This window comes from Salmo salar, chromosome 17 (genome assembly GCF_965601325.2).
Source record: "Salmo salar chromosome 17, fSalSal1, whole genome shotgun sequence".
Taxonomy (NCBI): Eukaryota; Metazoa; Chordata; class Actinopteri; order Salmoniformes; family Salmonidae; genus Salmo; species Salmo salar.
This window is the reverse complement of record NC_138307.1, coordinates 13,383,771-13,407,199: the sequence shown is the minus strand read 5'-3', so window position 1 is coordinate 13,407,199 and position 23,429 is coordinate 13,383,771. Positions and strand designations below refer to the sequence as shown.

The 23,429-nt window shown below is 45.8% G+C and overlaps 1 protein-coding gene across 11 annotated transcripts in view; it reads left to right on the top strand.

Annotated features, from left to right (window-relative positions):
* LOC106575325 (mitogen-activated protein kinase kinase kinase kinase 4) overlaps positions 1–23,429 on the top strand; it is a 50,966-nt gene that overhangs the window by 9,163 nt on the left and 18,374 nt on the right. For all 11 annotated transcript variants that reach the window (XM_014151803.3, XM_045698925.2, XM_082963468.1 and 8 more), the window contains exons 3-12: positions 14,735–14,791; positions 20,014–20,139; positions 20,314–20,424; positions 20,619–20,709; positions 20,871–21,001; positions 21,225–21,279; positions 21,430–21,508; positions 22,031–22,206; positions 22,685–22,757; positions 23,080–23,290. In XM_014151803.3, coding sequence (XP_014007278.2) covers positions 14,735–14,791; positions 20,014–20,139; positions 20,314–20,424; positions 20,619–20,709; positions 20,871–21,001; positions 21,225–21,279; positions 21,430–21,508; positions 22,031–22,206; positions 22,685–22,757; positions 23,080–23,290 — 1,110 coding nt within the window. The remainder of the gene's footprint in view (positions 1–14,734; positions 14,792–20,013; positions 20,140–20,313; positions 20,425–20,618; positions 20,710–20,870; positions 21,002–21,224; positions 21,280–21,429; positions 21,509–22,030; positions 22,207–22,684; positions 22,758–23,079; positions 23,291–23,429) is intronic.

Here is a 23,429-nt window from a genome sequence, read left to right as displayed (position 1 = left end):
ACCTCACTCTTTTGCACTCCATTGCTTTCCTTCCTGCTCTCTCCCTTCTCTTGTCCCCTTCTCTCATTTTACCTGTGTGTAAACCACTTTACTTCTCCTGCTTGCTGGTAACCTTAAACCATCCCCCTACCAGTCTCTCTCGCCCATATCTGCTTTGCCAGGGAACCGAGTTTGGGAAACCCTGCCATTTAAAGGATGTAGATGCGCTAAACAAAGGAAACTGCTGGCAGTGACGGATGATGCAACACTAACGCAAGCACACCGGTCTGCCTCCTAATCGTCTAGACGTCCCCCGTCTCTGCCCCTCCCTGTCTTTTCCTCCTCCTCTTCCCCATCTCTCCTCTCTGTACCACTTGGCCATCTTTACCCAGGCTGCCGTGTGGGTAGTGGTACGGGTAGGCCAGGCAGGGCGTGGTGGTAATGTCTGTCCGTATGGAGGTGGGTATCCCCCAAGTAGTGCTGAGCGATTTAGTGCTTTTTGAGAGTTTTTGGTTTGATTATTTAAAAATAATCACTGTTTTCGGTATATTTTTGGGGTGGACATGAAATGCACTTTGCATTATGTGGGCTGAATGATCAAACATAGAATAAAACAATGAATACAATTTCATGACATTTGTTTTATTTATTTTATTTGATTTAATTCCAAGTCATCTCATCTCTATAGAGCTGCAGCCTATGCTGTCTGACAAAATCACTATTTTAGTAGTTCATCAAAGTAAATAAGGCATACTTTTATGACTGCTTAATACTAACTATCCATGTCTTAGATCATTTTTATTTTTTTATTTTTTTCCCCCCAAGATGGTGCAGCAGTAAGACGTTTTTTGTCCCGTGTAAATATCCAGTCTTTTTCGTTTTTGTATACATTTAAATATATTTCTTTTTATATTTCTTTTTTCCATTTTGGGTTAAATATACCTTCCTGCAACCCGCCTCACCCAATGTGGTACGGGTCTGCTATTTTTTAGACCTTATAACTGGAACCTCCATCAGAAGCTAGCTAGCTAATTAGATACTAGCTATTTAGTCATTGTTATCCACTGCTAGTGGTCTTTACCTTTAGCACGGACACCAGTCACTATAGCCTGGATAATACCTGCCAGTCTGCATAGCGCGATATCAGCCCTTAGCATATCGGACTGCTTAATTTTTTCCCACTACGTCACCGGATTTCTGACGCAAGCTCAGGACCATTTACATCGGATCTTCGCAGCTAGCTAGCTGCTACCGAATGGCAATTGTGGCTAACGCCCTTGTCCAGAAGCATGCACCAGTTAGCCTCGAGCTAGGCCCATCTCCTGGCTAGCAAACGAAGTACACCAACTACAATACCTGTCTTGCCAATTGGCCTGGACCCTTTGTCGACACTGAGCGCCGCCGATCCATCCCGACTGGTCTGCTAGTCTGCTGACGTAATCCGGCCGATGTGCTCTCAACCAGCCTCTGCGTCGTGGATATCCGTGAAGACCCATCTGCTAGCCCCGGCCCGCTAGCTTTCTGAACGCCGTGTCTCCTGCTCGCCTAGCGTAGTAACGACTACCGAACGGCTCCCTGTTTCATCTATTGCTGCTCATTGGACCCTATGATCACTCGGCTACACAGCTGATGCCTGCTGGACTGTTCATTAACACGGTACTTCATTTTGTTTATCTGTCGGCCCCAGCTTCGAACTCAGGCCCTGTGTGTAGCTAACTGACCCTCTCTGCCCATTCATCGCCATTTACCCTTTGTCTTAGCCGTTTACCCGTTGTTGTCTTAGCTCTCCCAATCAACACCTGTGATTGCTTTATGCCTCTGTCAATATGCCTTGTAAACTGTTGTTTAGGGCAGCTCTCATTGTTTAATTTTACTGTGGAGTCCCTAGTCCTGCTCAACATGCCTCAGATAGCCCCCTTGTCCCACCCCCCACACATGCCGAGACCGCACCTAGCTTAACTGGCGCCTCCAGAGATGAAACCTCTCTCATCATCACTCAATGCCTAGGTTTACTCACACCCTACCATGCCCTTGTCTGTACACTATGCCCTGAATCTATTCTACCACGCCCAGAAATCTGCTCCTTTTATTCTCTGTTCCCAAAGCCCTAGGCGACCAGTTACTATAGCCTTTAGTCGTACCCTCATCCTACTCCTTTTCTGTTCCTCTGGTGATTTAGAGGTTAACCCAGGCCTTGTGTGTCCCCAGGCACTCTTATTTGCTGACTTCTGCAACCGTAAAAGCCTTGGGTTCATGCATGTTAACATCAGAAGCCTCCTCCCTAAGTTTGCTTTATTCACTGCTTTCGCACTATCTGCCAACCCTGATGTCCTAGCTGTGTCTGAATCCTGGTTGAGGAAAGCCATCAAAAAATCTGAAATTTCCATCCCCAATTACATTTCCCGTCAAGATAGAACTGCTAAAGGGGGCAGAATTGTAATCTACTGTAGAGGGAGCCTGCAGAGTTCTGTCATACTAATCAGATCTATGCCCAAACAGTTTGAGCTTCTACTTTTAAAAATCCATCTCTTCAGAAATAAGTCCCTCACTGTTGCCGCTTGTTATAGACCCCCCTCAGCTGAATTGATTGCCCCATCTATCGTCAGAGTTCGTACTGCAAGGTGACCTAAATTGGGATATGCTTAACACCCCTTCCGTCCTACGATCTAAGATAGATGCCCTCAATCTCACACAAATTATCAAAGAACCTACCAGGTACAACCCCCAAATCTGTAAACATGGGCACCCTCATAGATATCATCCTGACCAACTTGCCCTCTAAATACACCTCTGCTGTTTTCAACCAGGATCTCAGTGATCACTGCCTCATTGCCTGCGTCCGTTAAATGTCCGCGGTCAAACGACCACCCCTCATCACTGTCAAACGCTCCCTAAAGCACTTCTGCAAGCAGGCCTTTCTAATCGACCTGGCCGGTGTTCCTGGAAGGATATTGACCTCATCCCGTCAGTAGAGGATGCCTGGTTGTTCTTTAAAAGGGCTTTCCTCTCCATCTTAAATAAGCATGCCCCTTTCAAAAAATGTAGAACTAAGAACAGATATAGCCCTTGGTTCACTCCAGACTTGACTGCCCTTGACCAGCACAAAAACACCCTGTGGCGTACTGCACTAGCATCGCATAGTCCCCATGATATGCAACTTTTTCAGGGAAGTCAGGAACCAATACACACAGTCAGTCAGGAAAGCATAGGCTAGCTTTTTAAAACAGAAATTTGCATCCTGCAGCACTAATTCCAAAAAGTTTTGGGACACTGTAAAGTCCATGGAGACTAAGAGCACCTCCTCCCAGCTGCCCACTGCACTGAGGCTCGGAAACACTGTCACCACCGATTCTCTATGGCTGGCCATGCTTTCCACCTGGCTACCCCAACCCTGGCCAACAGCTCGGCACCCCCCGCAGCAACTGGCCCAAGCCCCCCCCCCTCCACTTTTCCTTCACCCAAATCCAGACAGCTGATGTTCTGAAAGAGCTGCAAAATCTGGATCCCTACAAATCAGCTGGGCTAGACAATCTGGACCCTCTCTTCCTAAAGTTATCCACCGCCATTGTTGCAACCCATATTACTAGTCTGTTAAACCTCGTCTTAAACGTCTGAGATCCTAAAGATTGGAAAGCGGCCGAGGTCATCATAACCGCCATCGATAAAAGACAGGACTGTGCAGCCGTCTTCATCGACCTGGGCAAGGCTTTCGACTCTGTCAATCCTTGTATTCTTATCGGCAGACTCAATAGCCTTGGTTTCTCAAATGACTGCCTCGCCTGGTTCACCAACTACTTCTCTGATAGAGTTCAGTGTGTCAAATCGGAGGGCCTGTTGTCCGTACCTCTGGCAGTCTCTATGGGGGTGCCACAGGGTTCAATTCTCGGGCCGAGTCTGTTCTCTGTATATATCAACGATGTCGCTCTTGCTGCTGGTGATTCTCTGATCCACCTCTACGCAGACGACACCATTCTGTATACTTCTGGCCCTTCTTTGGACACTGTGTTAACAAACCTCCAAACGAGCTTCAACGCCATACAACATTCCTTCCGTGGCCTCCAACTGCTCTTAAATGCTAGTAAAACGAAATGCATGCTATTCAACCGATCACTACCCACCGGCCCGACTAGCATCACTACTCTGGATGGTTCTGACCTAGAATATGTGGACAACTACAAATACCTAGGTGTCTGGTTAGACTGTAAACTCTCCTTCCAGACTCACATTAAGCATCTCCAATCCAAAATTAAATCTAGAATCAGCTTCCTATTTCGCAAAAAAGCATCCTTCACTCCTGCTGCCAAACATACCCTCGTAAAACTGACTATCCTACCGATCCTTGACTTCGGCAACATAATTTACAAAATAGCCTCCAACACCCTACTCAACAAATTGGATGCAGTCTATCACAGTGCCATCCGTTTTGTCACCAAAGCCCCATATCCTACCCACCACTGTGACCTGTATGCTCTCGTTGGCTGGTCCTTGCTACATATTCATCGCCAATCCCACTGGCTCTTGTTATCTATAAGTCTTTGCGAGGTAAAGCCCCGCCTTATCTCAGCTCACTGGTCACCATAGCAACACCCACCCGTAGCACGCGCTCCAGCAGGTATATATCACTGGTCATCCCCAAAGCCAACACCTCCTTTGGCCGCCTTTCCTTCCAGTTCTCTGCTGCCAATGACTGGAACGAATAGCAAAAATCACTGAAGTTGGAGACTTATATCTCTCTCACTAACTTTATTAAGCATCGGCTGTCAGAGCAGCTTACCGATCGCTGCAGCTGTACATAGCCCGTCTGTAAATGGCCCATCCAACTACCTACCTCGTCCCCATATTTCTTTTTTTCTGCTATTTTGCACACCAGTATTTCTACTTGCACATCCTCATCTGTACATATCACTCCAGTGTAAATTGCTAAATTGTAATTACTTCGCCACTATTGGCCTATTTATTGCCTTAACTCCTTACTTAATTTGCACACACTGTATACAGATTTTTCTTTTGTGTTATTGACTGTCCGTTTGTTTATCCCATGTGTAACTCTGTTTTGTCGCACTGCTTTGCTTTATCTTGGCCAGGTCGCAGTTGTAAATGAGAGAACTTGTTCTCAACTGGCCTACCTGGTTAAATAAAGGCAAAACAAAAAAAAGTATTTTCAGGTAGATTCTTCACTCCATCTCCGTGCCCACAAAGACCGGACTAGTAAGAGCGCAATGGATTATGGTCATTGTAGTTACCACATTTTCTTCCCTAAACTACAGTACCAGTCAAAAGTTTGGACACGCCTACTCATTTAAGTTTTTAAAAAATATTTTTGCTATTTTCTACGTTGTAGAATAATAGTGAAGACATCAAAAGTATGAAATAACACATATGGAATCATGTAGTAACCAAAATAGTGTTAAACAAATCAAAATATATTTGAGATTATTCAAAGTAGCCCTACTTTGCCTTGATGACAGCTTTGCACGCCCTTGGCATTCTCTCATCCAATTTCATGAGGTAGTCATGAACAGTCTTGAAGGATTTCCCACATGCTGAGCTGCTTTTGCTTCACTCTGCTGTCCAACCAATCCCAAACCATCTCAATTGGGTTGAGGTCGGGTGATTGTGGAGGCCAGGTCATCTGATACATCACTCCATCACTCTCCTTGGTCAAATAGCCCTTATACAGCCTGGAGATGTGTGTTGGGTCATTGTCCTGTTGGAAAAACAAATGATAGTCCCACAAGCACAAACCAGATGGGATGGCATATGGCTGTGGAAGCCTTGCGGGTTAAGTGTGCCTTGAATTCTAAATAAATCACAGACAGTGTCACCAGCAAAGCATTATCGCAACACCACCTCCATTTTTCACAGTGGGAAACACGCATGCGGAGATCATCCTTTCACCTACTCTGCGTCTCACAAAGACACAGCCGTTGGAACCAAAAATCTCAAATTTGGACTGATCAGACCAAAGGACAGATTTTCATCGGTCTAATGTCCATTACTCATGTTTCTTGGCCCAAGCAAGTCTCTTCTTCTTATTGGTGTCCTTTTAGTAGTGGTTTCTTTGCAGCAATTTGACCATGATGGCCTGATTCACACAGTCTCCTCTGAACAGTTGTTGAGATGTGACTGTTGCTTGAACTCTGAAGCATTTATTTGGGCTGCAATTTCTGAGGCTGGTAACTCTAATGAACTTATCCTCTGCAGCAGAGGTAGCTCTGGGTCTTCCTTTCCTGTGATGGTCCTCAGAGCCAGTATGTGTAGGTAATCCTGTCTAACGCTGCTTTAAAAAAAATGTGTTGTGTAGTAGAACTGCATAAGTGTTGGTCCTCCAGAAAGCGTAGAGCGTGTTTTGAAATCAGTGGAATTAGAGTATGATAACTAAGAAGATGGAGAAAACACCCATCTCTGGATTATACAGTTGAAGTCGGAAGTTTACATTCAGCCAAATACATTTAAACTCTGTTTTTCACAATTCCTGACATTTAATCCTAGTAAAAATTCTCTGTCTTAGGTCAGTTAGGATCACCACTTTATTTTAAGAATGTCAGAATAATAGTGGAGAGTGATTTATTTCAGCTTTTATTTCTTTCATCACATTCCCAGTGGGTCAGAAGTTTACATACACTCAATTAGTATTTGGTAGCATTGCCTTTAAATTGTTTAACTTGGGTCAAATGTTTTGGGGAGCCTTCCACAAGCTTCCCACAATAAGTTGGGTGAATTTTGGCCCATTCCTCCTGACAGAGCTGGTGTAACTGAGTTAGTTTTGTAGGCCTCCTTGCTCGCACACGCTTTTTCAGTTCTGCCCACACATTTTCTATAGGATGGAGGTCAGGGCTTTGTCATGGCCACTCCAATACATTGACTTTGTTGTCCTGAAGCCATTTTGCCACAACTTTGGAAGTATGCTTGGGGTCACTGTCCATTTGGAAGACGCATTTGTGACCAAGCTTTAACTTCCTGACTGATGTCTTGAGATGTTGTGTCAATATATCCACATAATTTTCCTGCCTCATGATGCCATCTATTTTGTGAAGTGCCCCAGTCCCTCCTGCAGCAAAGCACCCCCACAACATGATGCTGCCACCCCTGTGCTTCACAGTTGAGATGGTGTTCTTCGGCTTGCAAGCCTCCCCCTTTTTTCCTCCAAACATAACAATGGTCATTATGGCCAAACAGTTCTATTTTTGTTTCATCAGACCTGAGGACATTTCTACAAAAAGTACGGTCTTTGTCCCCATGTGCAGTTGCAAACTGTAGTCTGGCTTTTTTATGGCGGTTTTGGAGTAGTGGCTTCTTCCTTGCTGAGCGTCCTTTCAGGTTATGTCGATATAGGACTCGTTTTACTGTGGATATAGATGCTTTTGTACACGTTTCCTCTAGCATCTTCATAAGGTCCTTTGTTGTTCTGGGATTGATTTGCTCTTTTCACATCAAAGTATGTTCATCTCTAGGAGACATTCCTGAGCGGTATGACGGCTGCGTGGTCCCATGGTGTTTATACTTGCGTACTATTGTTTGTACAGATGAATGTGGTACCTTCAGGTGTTTGGAAATTGCTCCCAAGGATGAACCAGACTTGTGGAGGTCTACATTATTTTCTGAGGTCTTGGCTGATTTCTTTTGATTTTCCCATGATGTCAAGCAAAGACGCACTGAGTTAGATGGTAGGCCTTGAAATACATCCACAGGTACACCTCCAATTGACTCAAATGATGTCAATTAGTCTAAAGCCATGACATCATTTTCTGGAATTTTCAAAGCTGTTTAAATGCACAGTCAATTTAGCGTATGTAAAGTTCTGACCCACTGGAATTGTGATTAAGTGAAATAATCTGTATGTAAACAATTGTTGTAAAAATGACTTGTCATGCACAAAGTAGATGTCCTAATCGACTTGCCAAAACTATAGTTTGTTAACAAGAAGGAGTGTTTGAAAAACGAGTTTTAATGACTCCAACCTAAGTGTATGTAAACTTACAACTTCAACTGTATCTTCAAACTAAGGAAACCATGGCATCCTTGACAGGGAGAGGCGTCCTTCCATGATATTCTAGCTAGCTACATTTTCAGACATGACACTTCTAATTTTAACAAAGTCATTCTCATTTTAAGTTAATGTACTGTGAGCGAGCTAGCCAACGGTAGCTGGCTGGTTCACTAGCTAACATTACGTGTATGATCTTATTATCCGTATCTGAGCCATTTGCTTTGCAAGTTATAGCCTAATGTTAGCAAGCTAACTTCTAACCTGGTTGATTAGCTACCTGCAGATTCATGCAGGGTAGTAACGTCATGTGTTGGGATTATGATTCATTGTGTACCTAGCTAGCTACATGTCTGAAGACTCCACTATACAATTAACCATTTCAATAGAATGTCACTGCAACAACTGTTGATAGCCAGAGCGAATTTACCAACTACGTCCATCTACTCTGATTTCAGAGCACTCTCGTCTGTGTGCAAGAGCACAGAATAACTGTTAGATTTACTAACACTTAACACTCGTTTTAATTTGTCCAGTGTCAGTAAACGTTGGCAAAAAAAATGTCAATCGTTGCCAGCAGCACAATTGCAGTCACCAATGTTCTGGATAACATGAAAACAGCCTAACCAGCTCTGTTAGGGCGAGTAAAATGGTCAGTGAACGGTTCTCTCACGTTACCCAGATATCTTGAGTGCTTGATTATTAGGACCGAACGCTCGGATCAACCCTTGAAGAGATGGGTGGGGCTAAAGCTTAAGAGGGTGTGAACGATGCTGAATGGGTGTAGACAAAGAGCTCTCCAATGGGTACCAAAACATTCAAAGGCCGTTTTCTCAAAAGTGAAGTTACAAGGTTATGAACTTTCAAAGCAGAATTACTTTCCCATTGTTCCTCAAATGCAGTGTATGATATACCATTGTGTAGCTCTGTCTTTATTTTATTTTTTTACATTGGATAAAAGCAATTTCAAATGTTTCTACGTAAGACCGAATCAAGGCGGTCGGTCACATATGGACTTGATCTTTTACCATATGGGGCTATCTTCTGTATACCACCCCTACCTTGTCACAACACAACTGATTGGCTCAAACGCATTAAGAAGGAAAGAAATTACACAAATTAACTTTTAATAAGGCACACTTGTTTATGTAAATGCATTCCAGGTGACTACCTCATGAAGCTGGTTGAGAGAATGCCAAGTGTGCAAAGCTATCATCAAGACAAAGGGTGGCTACTTTGAAGACTCAAAAATAGAAAATATATTTAGATTTAATACTGTTTTGGTTTCTACATGATTCCATATGTGTTGTCTTCTATTATTCTGCAGTGTAGAGAATAGTACAAATAAAGAAACCCTTGAATGAGTAGTTGTCCATTTGTGACTGGTACTGTATGTAGAATATTTACCCCCTACTACATCGCACAGTTCAGGCTTGATCTGATTTATCTCTAGAGAAACTGTGCATTGAGCTCAGAAAAAAAATTAACGGAACTCAAATAATTGAACCGACGTCGGTCAATTAGTTGTTTAAAAAGCAAAAAAATAATCGTCATTTTGGTTAACAGCACAACCTCCCAGGGCAAATTGTGTAATTCTGGTCCCGTATGGGAGGACCTAGCACGCTAAAGGCTGCCTGGCCAACCCAGGAGGAGGAGTTAGAGGGAGCATCGGAGCGAAGCGGCAGTAATGATGCTTGCCTGGGGTCCATTTTGGCTCCTTGTTAATCCACTACGCCCTTTGGTATTCCCAGATCCTCCCAGTCTGCTAATAGTCGTCGGCCAGATCTGTTTAACCCCAAAGTGGTATGGGCGAGGGACCAAAATGGAACCAGTATGAAGAAAACTTAAAGATCCTCTTGAACATTCATTCTCCTATAAACAGATCTATATTTAGGTAACACCCATAGGTGTGGGTAGCTTTTGGAAACATCTCTGTGAGGTGCTCCAAGCAGCCCTGTTGCGCTTCAGTACACAGACCTGTTAATGTGCGCTACGCAGCAGGAAGCTAACCATCCTGCTCACGGTTATATGGTACTAGTTGTGGGTTAACCGCTATTTATAGCCTAGCTTTCCACAGTTAGTGGAAGCACAATTGTATGTTAGTATGCTGGGAATGGGAGTGGAGGGCCATAGGCAGTAGGCATGTCTCAGCGGGTTAACCCCATGGTGTCTGCACAGACTATAGTCTAGCTCCTATTACCCTCTCGGGTACAAACATGTATGTACCAATCACAGATCGCCACTTTAATCTCTGATCTAGTTAGGTAGTATAGGTATTTGGTACTACGCTGGAAACCTTGCCTTCAATTCCGTTGGAGCACACTGACCAGTGATGGACAGCTATTGAAGCCTATCCCTCTGGGATCAGCTGGTCTGGTGTTGAATGTGTCACCCACTCTGTGGCAGGGCCAAGGTCTTACGCTGTGTCACAGAGGCCGCGTCAGACTTGACAGTTCATGCAGCTTTAGTGTTGTGATCATGGAATTCCCAACGAGTCATGCATCTACACCTACATTTTTAAATATGTCGACCGTATCCCTATTCCCTTTTCCTGCGCTATATTCACATGTCAGAATGCATTCTATAAACAGTGGGATAGGCAAAATATGATAACCCAGCTGATGGCAGAAGCTAACTAGCCAGATAACCTCTGTAGCTAGCAAGCAACACTAAAGGGATTGCAAATGGATTAGCATAACTCAAGCCAAACCCAATTTTTTTTTTTCCCTTCTTCAAAATATTAGCTAGGTGGCTAGCTTTTATGAGGCCAGGAAACCTAGTCCTCACATGCTAGGAATGTATTTCCTCTACCGTTATAATGAAAAGGTGCCTCAGTCCCAAAACACAAGATTTCTGGAGTGCCGACGACGTCGCCCACTGTATGCGCTTTTGGTAGCCTGAATGTGTCCAGACCTGAGGTGAACACAATCAGACCACAAAGCGGCTTTTGTGCGTCTAGACCCGTCTTTTCAAAGTGATCTTTGTATTCTGATAGCAGAAGTGGCATGTAAGTGTAGACCATGACCTGATGTACCTAGTAGTCACCATCAGGCCACAGTGTAGGGACAGACTGTGTTCCCTACACACACAGCCCGGGGCAGCTCTTTTGTCTCTTCTCCCTCCCTGCACTGGCTCTCGCTCTAATGGCTGTCAGCAGACCCACACAGCCCCTGGGCTGTCCACACCACTGCCTGAACACAACTCTGCTTTGTGTGTGCGTGAGGAGCGACCCGTTGAGCTACCTCGTTATCATAAAGGGGCGAGGCGAGACACAAAAGCCCCTTGCGAACGAGACAGCGTTCCCATCCTGGGCTGCAGCCCAGTCTGACTTTCCCTTTGGTGTCAGGTTTCTCACTTAGCACCTTGTCAGTTCTATCCGCAAACAAGCAGGTGAAATACACCACACTTTGGGTCTATTGAACACAACTCAGTTTTTATGGCTGATACTCTATTAGGAATTTAGAGTCGCCTCTTCCATTGAGACCATTTAGTGCTGAAGGAAATCAACTAGTTTTGTGTTGAGTAGTGTTTCTTCAGAGGCCGGTACTGTAGCAGCTGCACTGTGATCAATAGCAGCTGCATTATTGACTGGTCTCTACTCTCACAGCCCGCCCAGCGTTGACTGGTCTCTACTCTCACAGCCCGCTCAGCGTTGGCTGGCTTCTCGACTGGCTTAAAGTGGCTCCACTCCTTCAGTCTCTCGCTGACTCTGTCACGTGGCTCTATATCTGATCAGAGAATGCACTGACATCTACATACTGTACCATGGAGTAAACTACAACCTCTCCCCATCTCTTTTCGCCTCTGTCTGTTCTTTCTGTCCCCCCCCCCCCCCCCCCAATCCTCAGTGTGTTCTGAACGTTGTAGGAGGTCAGGTCAGCAGTGGGTCAGTTGGCTGGTATGTGTAGTAGATACAGTATAGACAGGGTCTGTTAGTGAGGTAGGGTCAGCAGTGGATCAGTTGGCTGGTATGTGTAGTAGATACAGTACAGACAGGGTCTGTTAGTGAGGTAGGGTCAGCAGTGGGTCAGTTGGCTGGTATGTGTAGTAGATACAGTATAGACAGGGTCTGTTAGTGAGGTAGGGTCAGCAGTGGGTCAGTTGGCTGGTATGTGTAGTATAGACAGGGTCTGTTAGTGAGGTAGGGTCAGCAGTGGGTCAGTTGGCTGGTATGTGTAGTAGATACAGTACAGACAGGGTCTGTTAGTGAGGTAGGGTCAGCAGTGGATCAGTTGGCTGGTATGTGTAGTAGATATAGTGTAGACAGGGTCTGGGCCGTCTCGTGCTGCTGCTCAATAGACCATTTCTCTCTCACCACTGCTCATCTGGTTTGTGTTGAGAAGAGGGGCATCAATATATGTTCCTGATCTGTGTGTTTATGCTTTCTCTTTCGTGTGTGTGTGTGTGTGTGTGTGTGTGTGTGTGTGTGTGTGTGTGTGTGTGTGTGTGTGTGTGTGTGTGTGTGTGGAGAGAGAGAGAGAGGCATTGCCTGCTTAGCCTAGACCATACATTGCCTGCTTAGCCTAGACCATACATTGCCTGCTTAGCCTAGACCATACATTGCCTGCTTAGCCTAGACCATACATTGCCTGCTTAGCCTAGACCATACATTGCCTGCTTAGCCTAGACCATACATTGCCTGCCCTAAGGTGGATTATCTCGTCACCCAACGCCTGTACCCACCCCCTCTACCCACCCCCTCTCTCGCTGCTCAAATGTCACCTTACACCTTCATCTGACCCCTCCCCCCCTGGGGCGATCAGCCCTCCAATACCAGCCAGCTCACCTCCCTTTACACTGACTTTGATGTGCTGGGCCAACCTTTATTTCAGCTAGGTTATATGCTTTCAGCTAGGTTATTGCAGTGTGCAGCATAATTACATGGATGGATGGATGGATGGATGGATGGATGACCATCCGTTAGATCAACCCAGTTTGTTGTGAGATATCTTGTTACCATGATGATGATGTAAAGTGATTTCACCATTCTGTCACTCATCTGGGCAGCTCCACCTCTTGCGGGAGATATGTTGCCAGGGAATCGTTGAGAAGGATGACTGCGGGAAAGAGTGCGATTTGCTTCTGGTTTTACTGGATGGATGTAGAAGAACAGAGGAGAGGGTTTCAGTGATGTTTAGAGAGACTGTGTTGAATGGCCTACTAGCTAATAGTGTGATCTGTCTTCCTCTGGTCTGTTTAAGGAGTGGGGAGGTTGTCTGTATGCCTACTGCGCTCTAGTCAGTTGGAGAGAGGCCAGCACATCTGGCCGTGGTTAGGGGCTTTATGGAGTGTCTGGAGCTGCCTGCTCAGTGATAACCTCTTGCTTCAGGTAACCTCGCCAGGGCCACAGTAAGACCAGGGGCCTCGGGGCCCCTCAGTCATTCAGCTCCTGCCCTGGCTGCTGTTTCCGGACAGGGCCCATGTAGTTCAGCTCCAGCAGGTTGGGATTGGAGGATTGGGCTTGAGGTGAGGTGATTGTTTGTTGTGTGGTAGTGGAGAGGGTTTTGGACTGATATGGGAGAGGGGACTGGCTGGAGCAATGGGGGCCCTCCTAAAGCCTTGTCTCACACTGATTGGTTGAGGGATCATCCTCCACTTCCTCTCTCTAGCCTACATTCTTTCCTGCTTTATTTGGTAGGCCACCCCTCCTCCCCATGACCTGAATCTGAGGCATGAGAAATCAGTGAGCACAAAAATACATTCACGTCACAAGTAGTGAATTGGCCTACATATCCAACAATGTTACGGTGATTCCTCTTCATTTACTGGATAAAACCGTCATTTCTTCTAAAGATTGTCACCTAAGCGTCATGCTTAAGGATTCCGTTCTCTGAGCTCACAGAGGAGTGGGGGGCCGCAGGGGGTGAAAACTGAACCTCTCCAATGCACCTGTGACATTTCACCTCGACCAAAGGCTTGTGTGTCTCGACGGGGACCCGAGTAATAAGTAATGGCACTGATGTTTTTATGGAGAGTGGCCCCGGGATCAAAGTTGAGAGGATTATAAGTCCAGAGAGTAAAGGCATGACGGCTTTTGTCTCATCCGTAGCTGGAGAGAATAAGCTGCTTGGCTTTTGTCATTAACCCCGCATATTTTCAATTGATTGTGGAATGTTCATTCAAAGTAGTCTAGATGCAGATGGTCCAGAGACGGTCGTGTGTGTGTGTGTGTGTGTGTGTGCATTTGTACGCGTCTTGTTCAGATTCACAGCTGCTTCTATCATCAAAAACAATACTGCTTTAGGCGTTATCATACACACTGCAGCCCCACAGTAGTGGAAATCCCAATTTTGGTTTCTATCCGGATAATTATTAGCAGCTTTTATCTGTTTTGAGGGGTTTGAGACTGAGGGAGGGTGAGAGACTATTTCTGTTTATGTAAGGAGTGAATGGTGCTGAGAGAGAACTGTGGGAATGTTTGTTCAGCACAGAGATCGTAGCCCCAGTCCATGTCTGTCTGTTTGGATGCTAGTGATTGTTCTGTATCTATGCTAGGCTTAACCAGCCACGTGACGCTACACAGTGGACTGAATCAAAGTGATGATGGTTGTCTATGGAAACAACTCTTATGGTTGATCACCTGTAGATTATAGGCCACTATGTACATGGCTAAGATGGGATTTACTGTAAGAAGGCATGTTTTGCAAGTTCAAGTGGCGCGTACACACACACACACACTTATTAACCCTAACCCAGCTGATCAGTGTATTACTGTTACCCTCGTGATGACTGACCTGCTGTCTTCTCCTTTTCTCTTCGTCTCTACAGGGGAGACATGTCAAAACTGGACAGCTGGCCGCCATCAAGGTCATGGACGTCACAGAGGTAAAGAAGTTCACTCGTTGCAACACCCTGTGTGTGTGTTCAAGGAGGATGTTACATGGCCAGGTCTATTGGTGAAACAATGTAGTCCGAAGCTGAGCTGAGATGACCTTTCACATTTCAAACTGCCATCTCTGCCTGTTTATTTGTCAACCAGGTCTTTCAGATCATCTGACCATTGTCTTATTTGGGCCTCAGCTTAAAGGATAAATGGCCTCACGTCAGGTGGTTTTGCGGGGTTATTACATTGAGATTGACGCAAAGGGCCTTACCCAGGGTTGTTGAAAGTGTCTTAGCCTAATCAAAAATAGAATGAATATACATTTTTATTTCTGTGAGGGAAAAAAATACCTTTTAATTGGGAGAAATGCAAGCTCTTGATGTATTTTAGCCTTCGATACACACTATATATACACTATGTATACAAAAGTATGTGGACACAGTGGATTCGGCTTTTTCAGTGTATAAAATCGAGCACACAGCCATGCAATCTCCATAGACAAAAATTGGCAGTAGATTGGCCATACTGAAGACAGTGACTTTCAACGTGGCACCTTCATAGGATGCCACCTTTCCAACAAGTCAGTTTGTGAACTTTCTGCCCTGCTAGAGCTGCCCCGGTCAACTGTAAATGCTGTTAATACAAGCTCACAGTACGGGAGTGCTGAAGTGCATAGCACGTAAAAATCGTCTGTTCTCGCTTTCAACACTCACTACCTAGTTCCAAACTGCCTCTGGAAGCAACATCAGCACAAGAACTGTTCGTCGGGAGCTTAATGAAATGTGTTTCCATGGCCGAGCAGCCGCACACAAGCTTAAGATCATGATGTGCAATGCCAAGCGTCGGCTGGAGTGGTGTAAAGCTCTCTGGAGTGATGAATCACGCTTCACCGTCTTGCATTCCGACGGACGAATCCGCCAAACCCAGATGCAAGGAGAATGCTACCTGCCCCAATGCATAGTGCTAACTGTAAAGTTTGGTGGAGGAGGAATTATGGTCTGGGCCTGCTTATCATGGTTTGGTTAGGTTCTTTAGTTCCAGTGAAGGGAAACCTTAACACTACAGCATACAATGACATTCCTGACAATTCTGTGCTTCCAACTTTGTGGCACCAGTTTGGGGGAGGCCCTTTCCTGTTTCAGCATGACAATGCCACCGTGCACAAAGCGAGGTCCATTCAGAAATAGTATGTCGATTGGTGTGGAAGAACTTGACTGGCCTGCACAGAGCCCTGACCTCAACCCCATCGAACACCTTTGGGAGGAATTGGAACGCCGAATGCGAGCCAGGCCTGATCGCCCAACATCAGTGCCCAACCTCAGTAATGCTCTTGTGGCTGACTGGAAGCAAGTCCCCGCAGTAATGTTCCAACATCTAGTGGAAAGCCTTCCCAGAACCATTGAGGCTGTTATAGCAGCAAAGAGGGGACCTACTTCATATTAACGCCCATGATTTTGGAATGAGATGTTCGACCAGCATGTAGTGTAGTGGTCTTGTAATGTAGTTAGCCAACATGGAAATTCTTTTGAGGTCCTGTCTACATTTCAGGAAGAACTTTGACTTCTCCGTAATCAGCCGCTCGTAAATCTCAGTATAATAAGCAGAGATCATTACAGCTAAAGCCAGCAGGATGTTTTATGGCTAAATTACGTCATTTTGAGGCAGGCAGGCAGGAGGGCAGCCCTTTGCTCTTTCTGTGGCATTCTGCTTTTATCTACTGAAATAGGACCTCCCAGTGAATATGGAACTAGCTGGACCACCCACACACACACACACACCCTAATGAGACCCCCCCCCTCCCCATCCCAAGGGACTTGTGGTTAGTTTTATGATATAGCCTTTGCAGTATAGGCCGACCTTGTGGCCCATGTTGTTTAACATAACGTTTACTCTTAAACATTGCCTAAGTCAAATTCTCTATTCCGTGTCATACCAATGTGGTCATTCTGGTTCTAGACCAGTTTCTGTTCTTATGCCCTGACTTGCCCCCTGCCTGCCACTCCCTGCTGACTGTGATGAGTAAGGCTCTGATGATGTGTTACCTAACCGTTTCCTGCCATGGGTGTCATAGGGCATGTCTCACCTGGTTTCCACTAGTTACCCCAGCCACAAAACCAAAATGGTCTATCGTTAAAATTCATGAAAACAAAAATGAGTTTTTTTAAATCTTAATTTAAGGTTAGCTTTGTGGTTAAGGTTAGGCTTCAAAATTAAGAAGAGAAATTGTAGAAATAGGTGGTTTATAACCTTGTCTGTGGTAACTAGTGATGACCCACTCCACCGCCCGGTTACGTGGTCATACACCTGGCCTGATAAAGCCTCTAGTCTATGATATGAGGGATAGATGGAGAGATTTCACCACTATATGCTATGAATGACTCTGTTGCTTCACCCTGCCAGGTAGAAGAGCGTCTGTTATCGCAACAACAGCTCTCTGTTGTCCTAGCAAACTGTTACTGTTGCTGAGAGAGGGAGAGGTGGGCATGGCAGTCCTGGGCTGTGCTATTAGCCTGCTCTGCTCTCCCGCTAGGCTACCTGCCGGGGCGGCAGCTAGCCTAGTGGTTAGAGCGTTGGACGAGTAACCGAAAGGTTGCAAAATCGAATCCCCAAGCTGACGAGGTAAAAATCTGTCGTTCTGCCCCAGAACAAGGCAGTTAACCTACTGTTCCTAGGCCGTCATTGAAGATAAGAATTTGTTCTTAACTGACTTGCCTAGTTAAATAAAGGTAAAATAAAATATGCCTGGCCATGCTGTGTATTGTTTTAACCTTTGACCTACATGGGGCTGCGTTAACCTTTTTGAATGATAATGGCAATGATAATTGAATGATCGTTTCTGTCTAAATAGAAAATGACATACCCAAAAGTGAATCCCCCCGCGTTTTTGTCCCAGTGATTGTGAGGAATGCTCAGCCAGCCGCCTGTTCACAAACAGCTGCAGGAAACATGGGAAAGAGGGAGGGCTAGAGGGGGAGCAAATGAGAGGGAGAGCAGCAGTAAGGCTGCCTGCACAGCCAACAGACAGCCTCTACCTGCTGGCACTGGAAGGGTCTGGTGGAAGAGAACGGTGTGCCTACGTGCATCTTTAAACACACCGCCGCCGTACCAGTAACTGCATCGCTCTTCACTAATGTCCCCATCGTTCAGACTCCTCCTTTCCACCAGGGCTTTCTGTAAGACAAGGGCTTTACCACTCGCTGTGTCAGTTTCTGTCACTGTTAATCATTGTCAAGTTGTTGCAACGGAAGAGATTAAGCTAATGGTGGGGGTGACCTTTTGTTGTCTTCCTCACGGTTTTCATGTGAGGTGGAGGAGGGAGGATGTTTCTGTGTGGGTCTTGGATGGGTTGTGTTGTATGGGTCTTGGATGGGTTGTGTTGTATGGGTCTTGGATGGGTTGTGTTGTGTGGGTCTTGGATGGGTTGTGTTGTGTGGGTCTTGGATGGGTTGTGTTGTGTGGGTCTTGGATGTGTAAAACCTCAGTGATTTGAGGGGTTGTGTGAGTATACGGAGATATATTCTTCTGCTGAAAAGCCGGATTTTTAAAATGCTTATCTCTCCTGTGATTGGAAATAAATGTGTAGACATGGGCTCCGATGGAATTCCAGTTGTTGGGGATTTGATATATACATGTACAGTCGTATTAGGGATGTGACAAATGAATGAAATCTTAGCGTTTAAATAAAATAAAAATCAGTTTTCTGTAAAAAGGCAATTAACTTGGAATTGTACGCTTCTGCCAGCAACGGTTTGGCTGTCACGGTTAGTCCCTTTCAGATGGTTAAGCATTGCACCTGTACCTCAATTCCACCTTGCAAAGTTTGCATTTCCTTCTCATTTAACTTCTCAAAGTATTGCCATACAGGGCTTAGCTGCTGTCGCTTGCCTTTCTCTGCCATTTATCCTACCGTTAACGACGATGACGTAATGTTGGATAGCCGACTCCAAAATAATTGATTCCTTGACACCTTGCAAGTCGACTCCCATGTCAAGATTGACTCCTAAGATTCAGTATTTTTAGAATTGAGGAGACTGATTAGTTGCCGTAATTCTGAGAAGACGAACACTCGCATCTTTCATAGTGAGGGATGGCGAGAGAGGAGCGGTGCACAGTATAGGCAGGTCAGCCACCAGACAGACAGTCAGAACCGTGCACTAGGTCTATCTATCAGTATAGGCAGGTCAGCCACCAGACAGACAGAACCGTGCACTAGGTCTATCTATCAGTATAGGCAGGTCAGCCACCAGACAGACAGAACCGTGCACTAGGTCTATCTATCAGTATAGGCAGGTCAGCCACCAGACAGTCAGTCAGAACCGTGCACTAGGTCTATCTATCAGTATAGGCAGGTCAGACAGACAGTCAGAACCGTGCCCTAGGTCTATCTATCAGTATAGGCAGGTCAGCCACCAGACAGTCAGAACCGTGCACTAGGTCTATCTATCAGTATAGGCAGGTCAGCCACCAGACAGTCAGGACCGTGCACTAGGCCTATCTATCGGCAATCAAAAGCAGAGTCTCACAATGGAATGTGGTACACACTCGCATCATTAGCGAAGAGAAAGAGCAGGCGAGCCAGGGAGAGGGTGGAGGGGCCGGCAGAACCGGGCTCATATGTCTTGGTAATCTGTCTCTCGCAATGTCTTGTCTTCCTTGATTTGCAAATTCACCAAAGTAGCCTAAAGTTCGTCTCTGCCCCTCTGGTTTTAGTTAAATTACACAACTTTCCCCAGACTTTTATAGCCTGTCGACTAGTTATGCTACAACACGGAAAATGATATATAACTGTACTGTGATTTTGAGTTTTGTGGAAGGAAAATGTTTGTTTGGGATTTTTTTTAATGTTAAGGATCTCAATTTAGTTTAAACGTTTTAATGTTTAAATGTTCACCCCCCCTAAGTCTTAGAGATGGGTTACACACACACACACACAATGAGATACACACACATCATTAATACCCAAACAAAGAAGTCGTTAGAGCAGTGTGTGTGTGTACTGCGTAGCCAAGATGTCACAATGTTTAGGTGCCGTGGATGAATGAGAGTTTAATTCCCCCCTACAAAGGCACTTATCAACCCCCGCGAGACTTGACCTTTGTGGAATGTAGGAAATGATTGACTATTATTCATCTGCAACCATCCACACACGATAGTGATTTTCCTATGAGGTCCTCCTCCCCCTTCTCTCTTTATCTAATGACTTATGGTGCCTGTGTGCCTGTAGGATGAGGAGGAGGAGATCAAACTGGAGATCAATATGCTGAAGAAGTACTCCCATCACAGAAACATTGCCACATACTACGGTGCTTTTATCAAGAAGAGTCCCCCGGGGCACGATGACCAACTGTGGGTGAGTATCTAGCCTGCGCGTTTCCCAATGGCAGAACAATCAGAACTGGTATATCTGCAGCAGCATGAATCAGAGCAATGTCCCTAAGTCTTCTACTGTTTTGACTGTCATTTAGCCTTAGAAGTGCTTATGTATTCATCTGTGTGTGTGTGTGTGTGTGTGTGTTTCCTGTAGCTGGTGATGGAGTTCTGTGGGGCGGGCTCCATCACAGACCTGGTGAAGAACACTAAAGGAAACCAGCTCAAGGAGGACTGGATCGCCTACATCTCCAGAGAAATCCTCCGGGTGAGCCTGTCCTCCGGCCCCCTCCATCCCCTCTTCCCTTTTACCTTCTATCTTCAGTCTCCTTGTTCATTGTGTAATAATATGTAAATATAAAGGTGACAAGTTTTTACCCTCCGCTACTTCAATGCTCAGCTCTGGTCTTAGACATGTGGTCTCACCTCTACACACCTCCCTCTCCTCCTCTTCTTCTTCAGGGACTGGCCCACCTGCACGCCCACCACGTCATCCACCGTGACATCAAGGGACAGAACGTCCTGCTCACAGAGAACGCCGAGGTCAAGCTTGGTGGGTGACAATCTGTTTTGTCCGTTACGGACAACAACCCTGTTTGGTCTAACCCCTGGAATTCCAAAATCACGGCCATTTTAGCCAGTCACCTAGTCTAGATGTTTACTGCAATGCAGTTGTATATAACTAGTTTCAACTTCTGATTGGTTGTCTTGCAGTGGACTTTGGCGTGAGCGCCCAGTTAGACCGGACGGTGGGGAGGAGGAACACGTTCATCGGGACTCCCTATTGGATGGCGCCGGAGGTCATCGCCTGTGACGAGAACCCTGAGGCCACCTACGACTACAGAGTAAGACCCTCTCCCTCTTCCACACAGTACTCCGACGTTTTAGCCCTGATTTGAACCTGCCACTTATGTCCTCCTTGACATCTGCAGCTACTGGTAACTTTAGCTTCTGCTACGATGTGGAGTAGAATGCAAGAGTCTGCTTGGTGGAGTATGTTGCCCATCAGTGTCTGATGTAGTGAGTGTGTTGCTATCTCTGATGCCTCTCTCACTGTGTGTCTCTCAGAGTGACTTGTGGTCAACTGGAATCACGGCCATTGAAATGGCCGAAGGAGCTCCTCGTAAGTACCTGCCTTCCCCAGGTCACACCTCTATCGTCTCTTTTAGATGGCAGATCTATTGGTTCCTTCTGCCCTTTGCTTTTCTCCCTGTCGTGTTTAGACTGATCCCCTCTGGTGTGTGTGTGTGTGTGTGTGTGTGTTCACTTTTAGCGCTGTGCGACATGCATCCGATGCGAGCACTCTTCCTCATCCCAAGGAACCCTCCCCCGCGACTCAAGTCCAAGAAGTGGTAAGTTACCAAGATTCTGTCAGCTGGGGTTAGAGGTCTCCTCTCTCGCTCTCCTCCCTCCTCCTCCTCTCTGAACAGCTGTGACACATGGGAGGAAGGCCTGTTGGCTCACGGCGAGGCTCCTCAGCCCTCGTTCAGGGGGAAAACTCAACCCTCTGAGACTTTCCGCTGGCACCGGTGCATTTCCGATTATGACCGCTTTTCTTCTGAGACGGGTTTTTCCCAGAATATTCATTGTATATAAGTTATGAAAGGCTCACTGGGTTTCTGTCTAAATGGATAAAACAGGATCTTTCTATTTCAGACTTGTAGCTTCTCAGGCTCTTTTGACGGTTAGTTTAGTTTCAGTCTGTCATTTGTTGTCTTGTCAGTGGGTTGTAGAAGATGGATTTATTTTATGTCAGACAAAAAAGGCGCTCAGCCACGTATTACCACCAGTAATCATGTAGCCTATCTCATTAGCGGCATCTGTCTTGACCCCTGTTTCTCTCTCCCGCCCCCACACCCACCTTCCTCTTTCAGGTCTAAGAAGTTTTGCAGCTTCATCGAGGGCTCCCTGGTGAAGAACTACAACCAGCGGCCCCCCACCGAGCAGCTGCTCAAGCACCCCTTCATCAGGGACCAGCCCAACGAGAGGCAGGTCCGCATCCAGCTCAAAGACCACATTGACCGCACCAAGAAGAAGAGGGGAGAGAAAGGTGAGTCTGCCTCTCCCTGTGTAATCACACAGTCTTAAAGTAATACTGTGAATATGATGATAATGCCCTATTCGTGCAAGAACTGTTTGAAAAGACCGGCAGAAATGTCTGCCTGTTTTGGTGGGATGGAGCTTTTGCCTACCTGGTGAAATCACCAGGTGGTGAATTAGTTAATAGGCCAATGAGAGAGTTCCAAACCTCTCTGCCAAGAACAGCACATTTTCCCCACTCAGACCACTCCCAGATACCTCTAGCAAAATTCTTGCTTGAGAATTTTCTCTTTGATAAGAAGCTATTTTTGTGTCTTTTCGACCATTATAATTGAAAACAATCACTGTGAGGTATTTAATTGTTACCCAGAAATGATTTGATGATATTGAGATAAAAAGGTCTGCATTGGACCTTCGTGTGCTTTACGTTTACACTGAATAGCCCATGTTTCTACACCTTGTCACACTATCCACGTCTTGTTCTTCAGATGAGACTGAATACGAGTACAGCGGGAGTGAGGAGGAAGAGGAGGATGCTGGAGAGCAAGAGGGAGAGCCTAGGTAATGTCTTAGTGTTACGAGTTGATGTACACAGTTCATTTTGCAATTCGCAATATAGCGGGATACCTCTGCTCACCTGCCACCAGCGTAGCAAACACCTACCTGGAATCGCTAAACAACTCCACCCATCTGACACAGAAACAAACTCACTGTTCCCTTGAACTACATCATGAACTAACTCACTGTTCCCTTGAACTACATCATGAACTAACTCACTGTTCCCTTGAACTACATCATGAACTAACTCACTGTTCCCTTGAACCACATCATGAACTAACTCACTAAATCACTATTCCTTCGTATTCGCTGGTCCACCCTGCAGCTCCATAGTGAACATGCCGGGGGAGTCGACGCTGCGTAAGGACTTCATCCGGCTGCAGCAGGAGAACAAGGAGCGCTCGGAGGCGCTGCGCCGACAGCAGCTCCTGCAGGAGCAGCAGCTCCGTGAGCAGGAGGAGTACAAGCGCCAACTACTGGCCGAGAGGCAGAAACGCATCGAGCAACAGAAGGAGCAGAGGAGGCGACTGGAGGAGGTAGAGTTAATAAACATTGATTCATTGATTTTTAAAGTGAAGCTTGTATGTAGAATTTAGGGTGCGAGTATAGTGCGAGGTGCTGCATGCTCTGAATAACTCGATTGGCTAGTTCTGCTGTCTGTGAAGAAATGGGTGG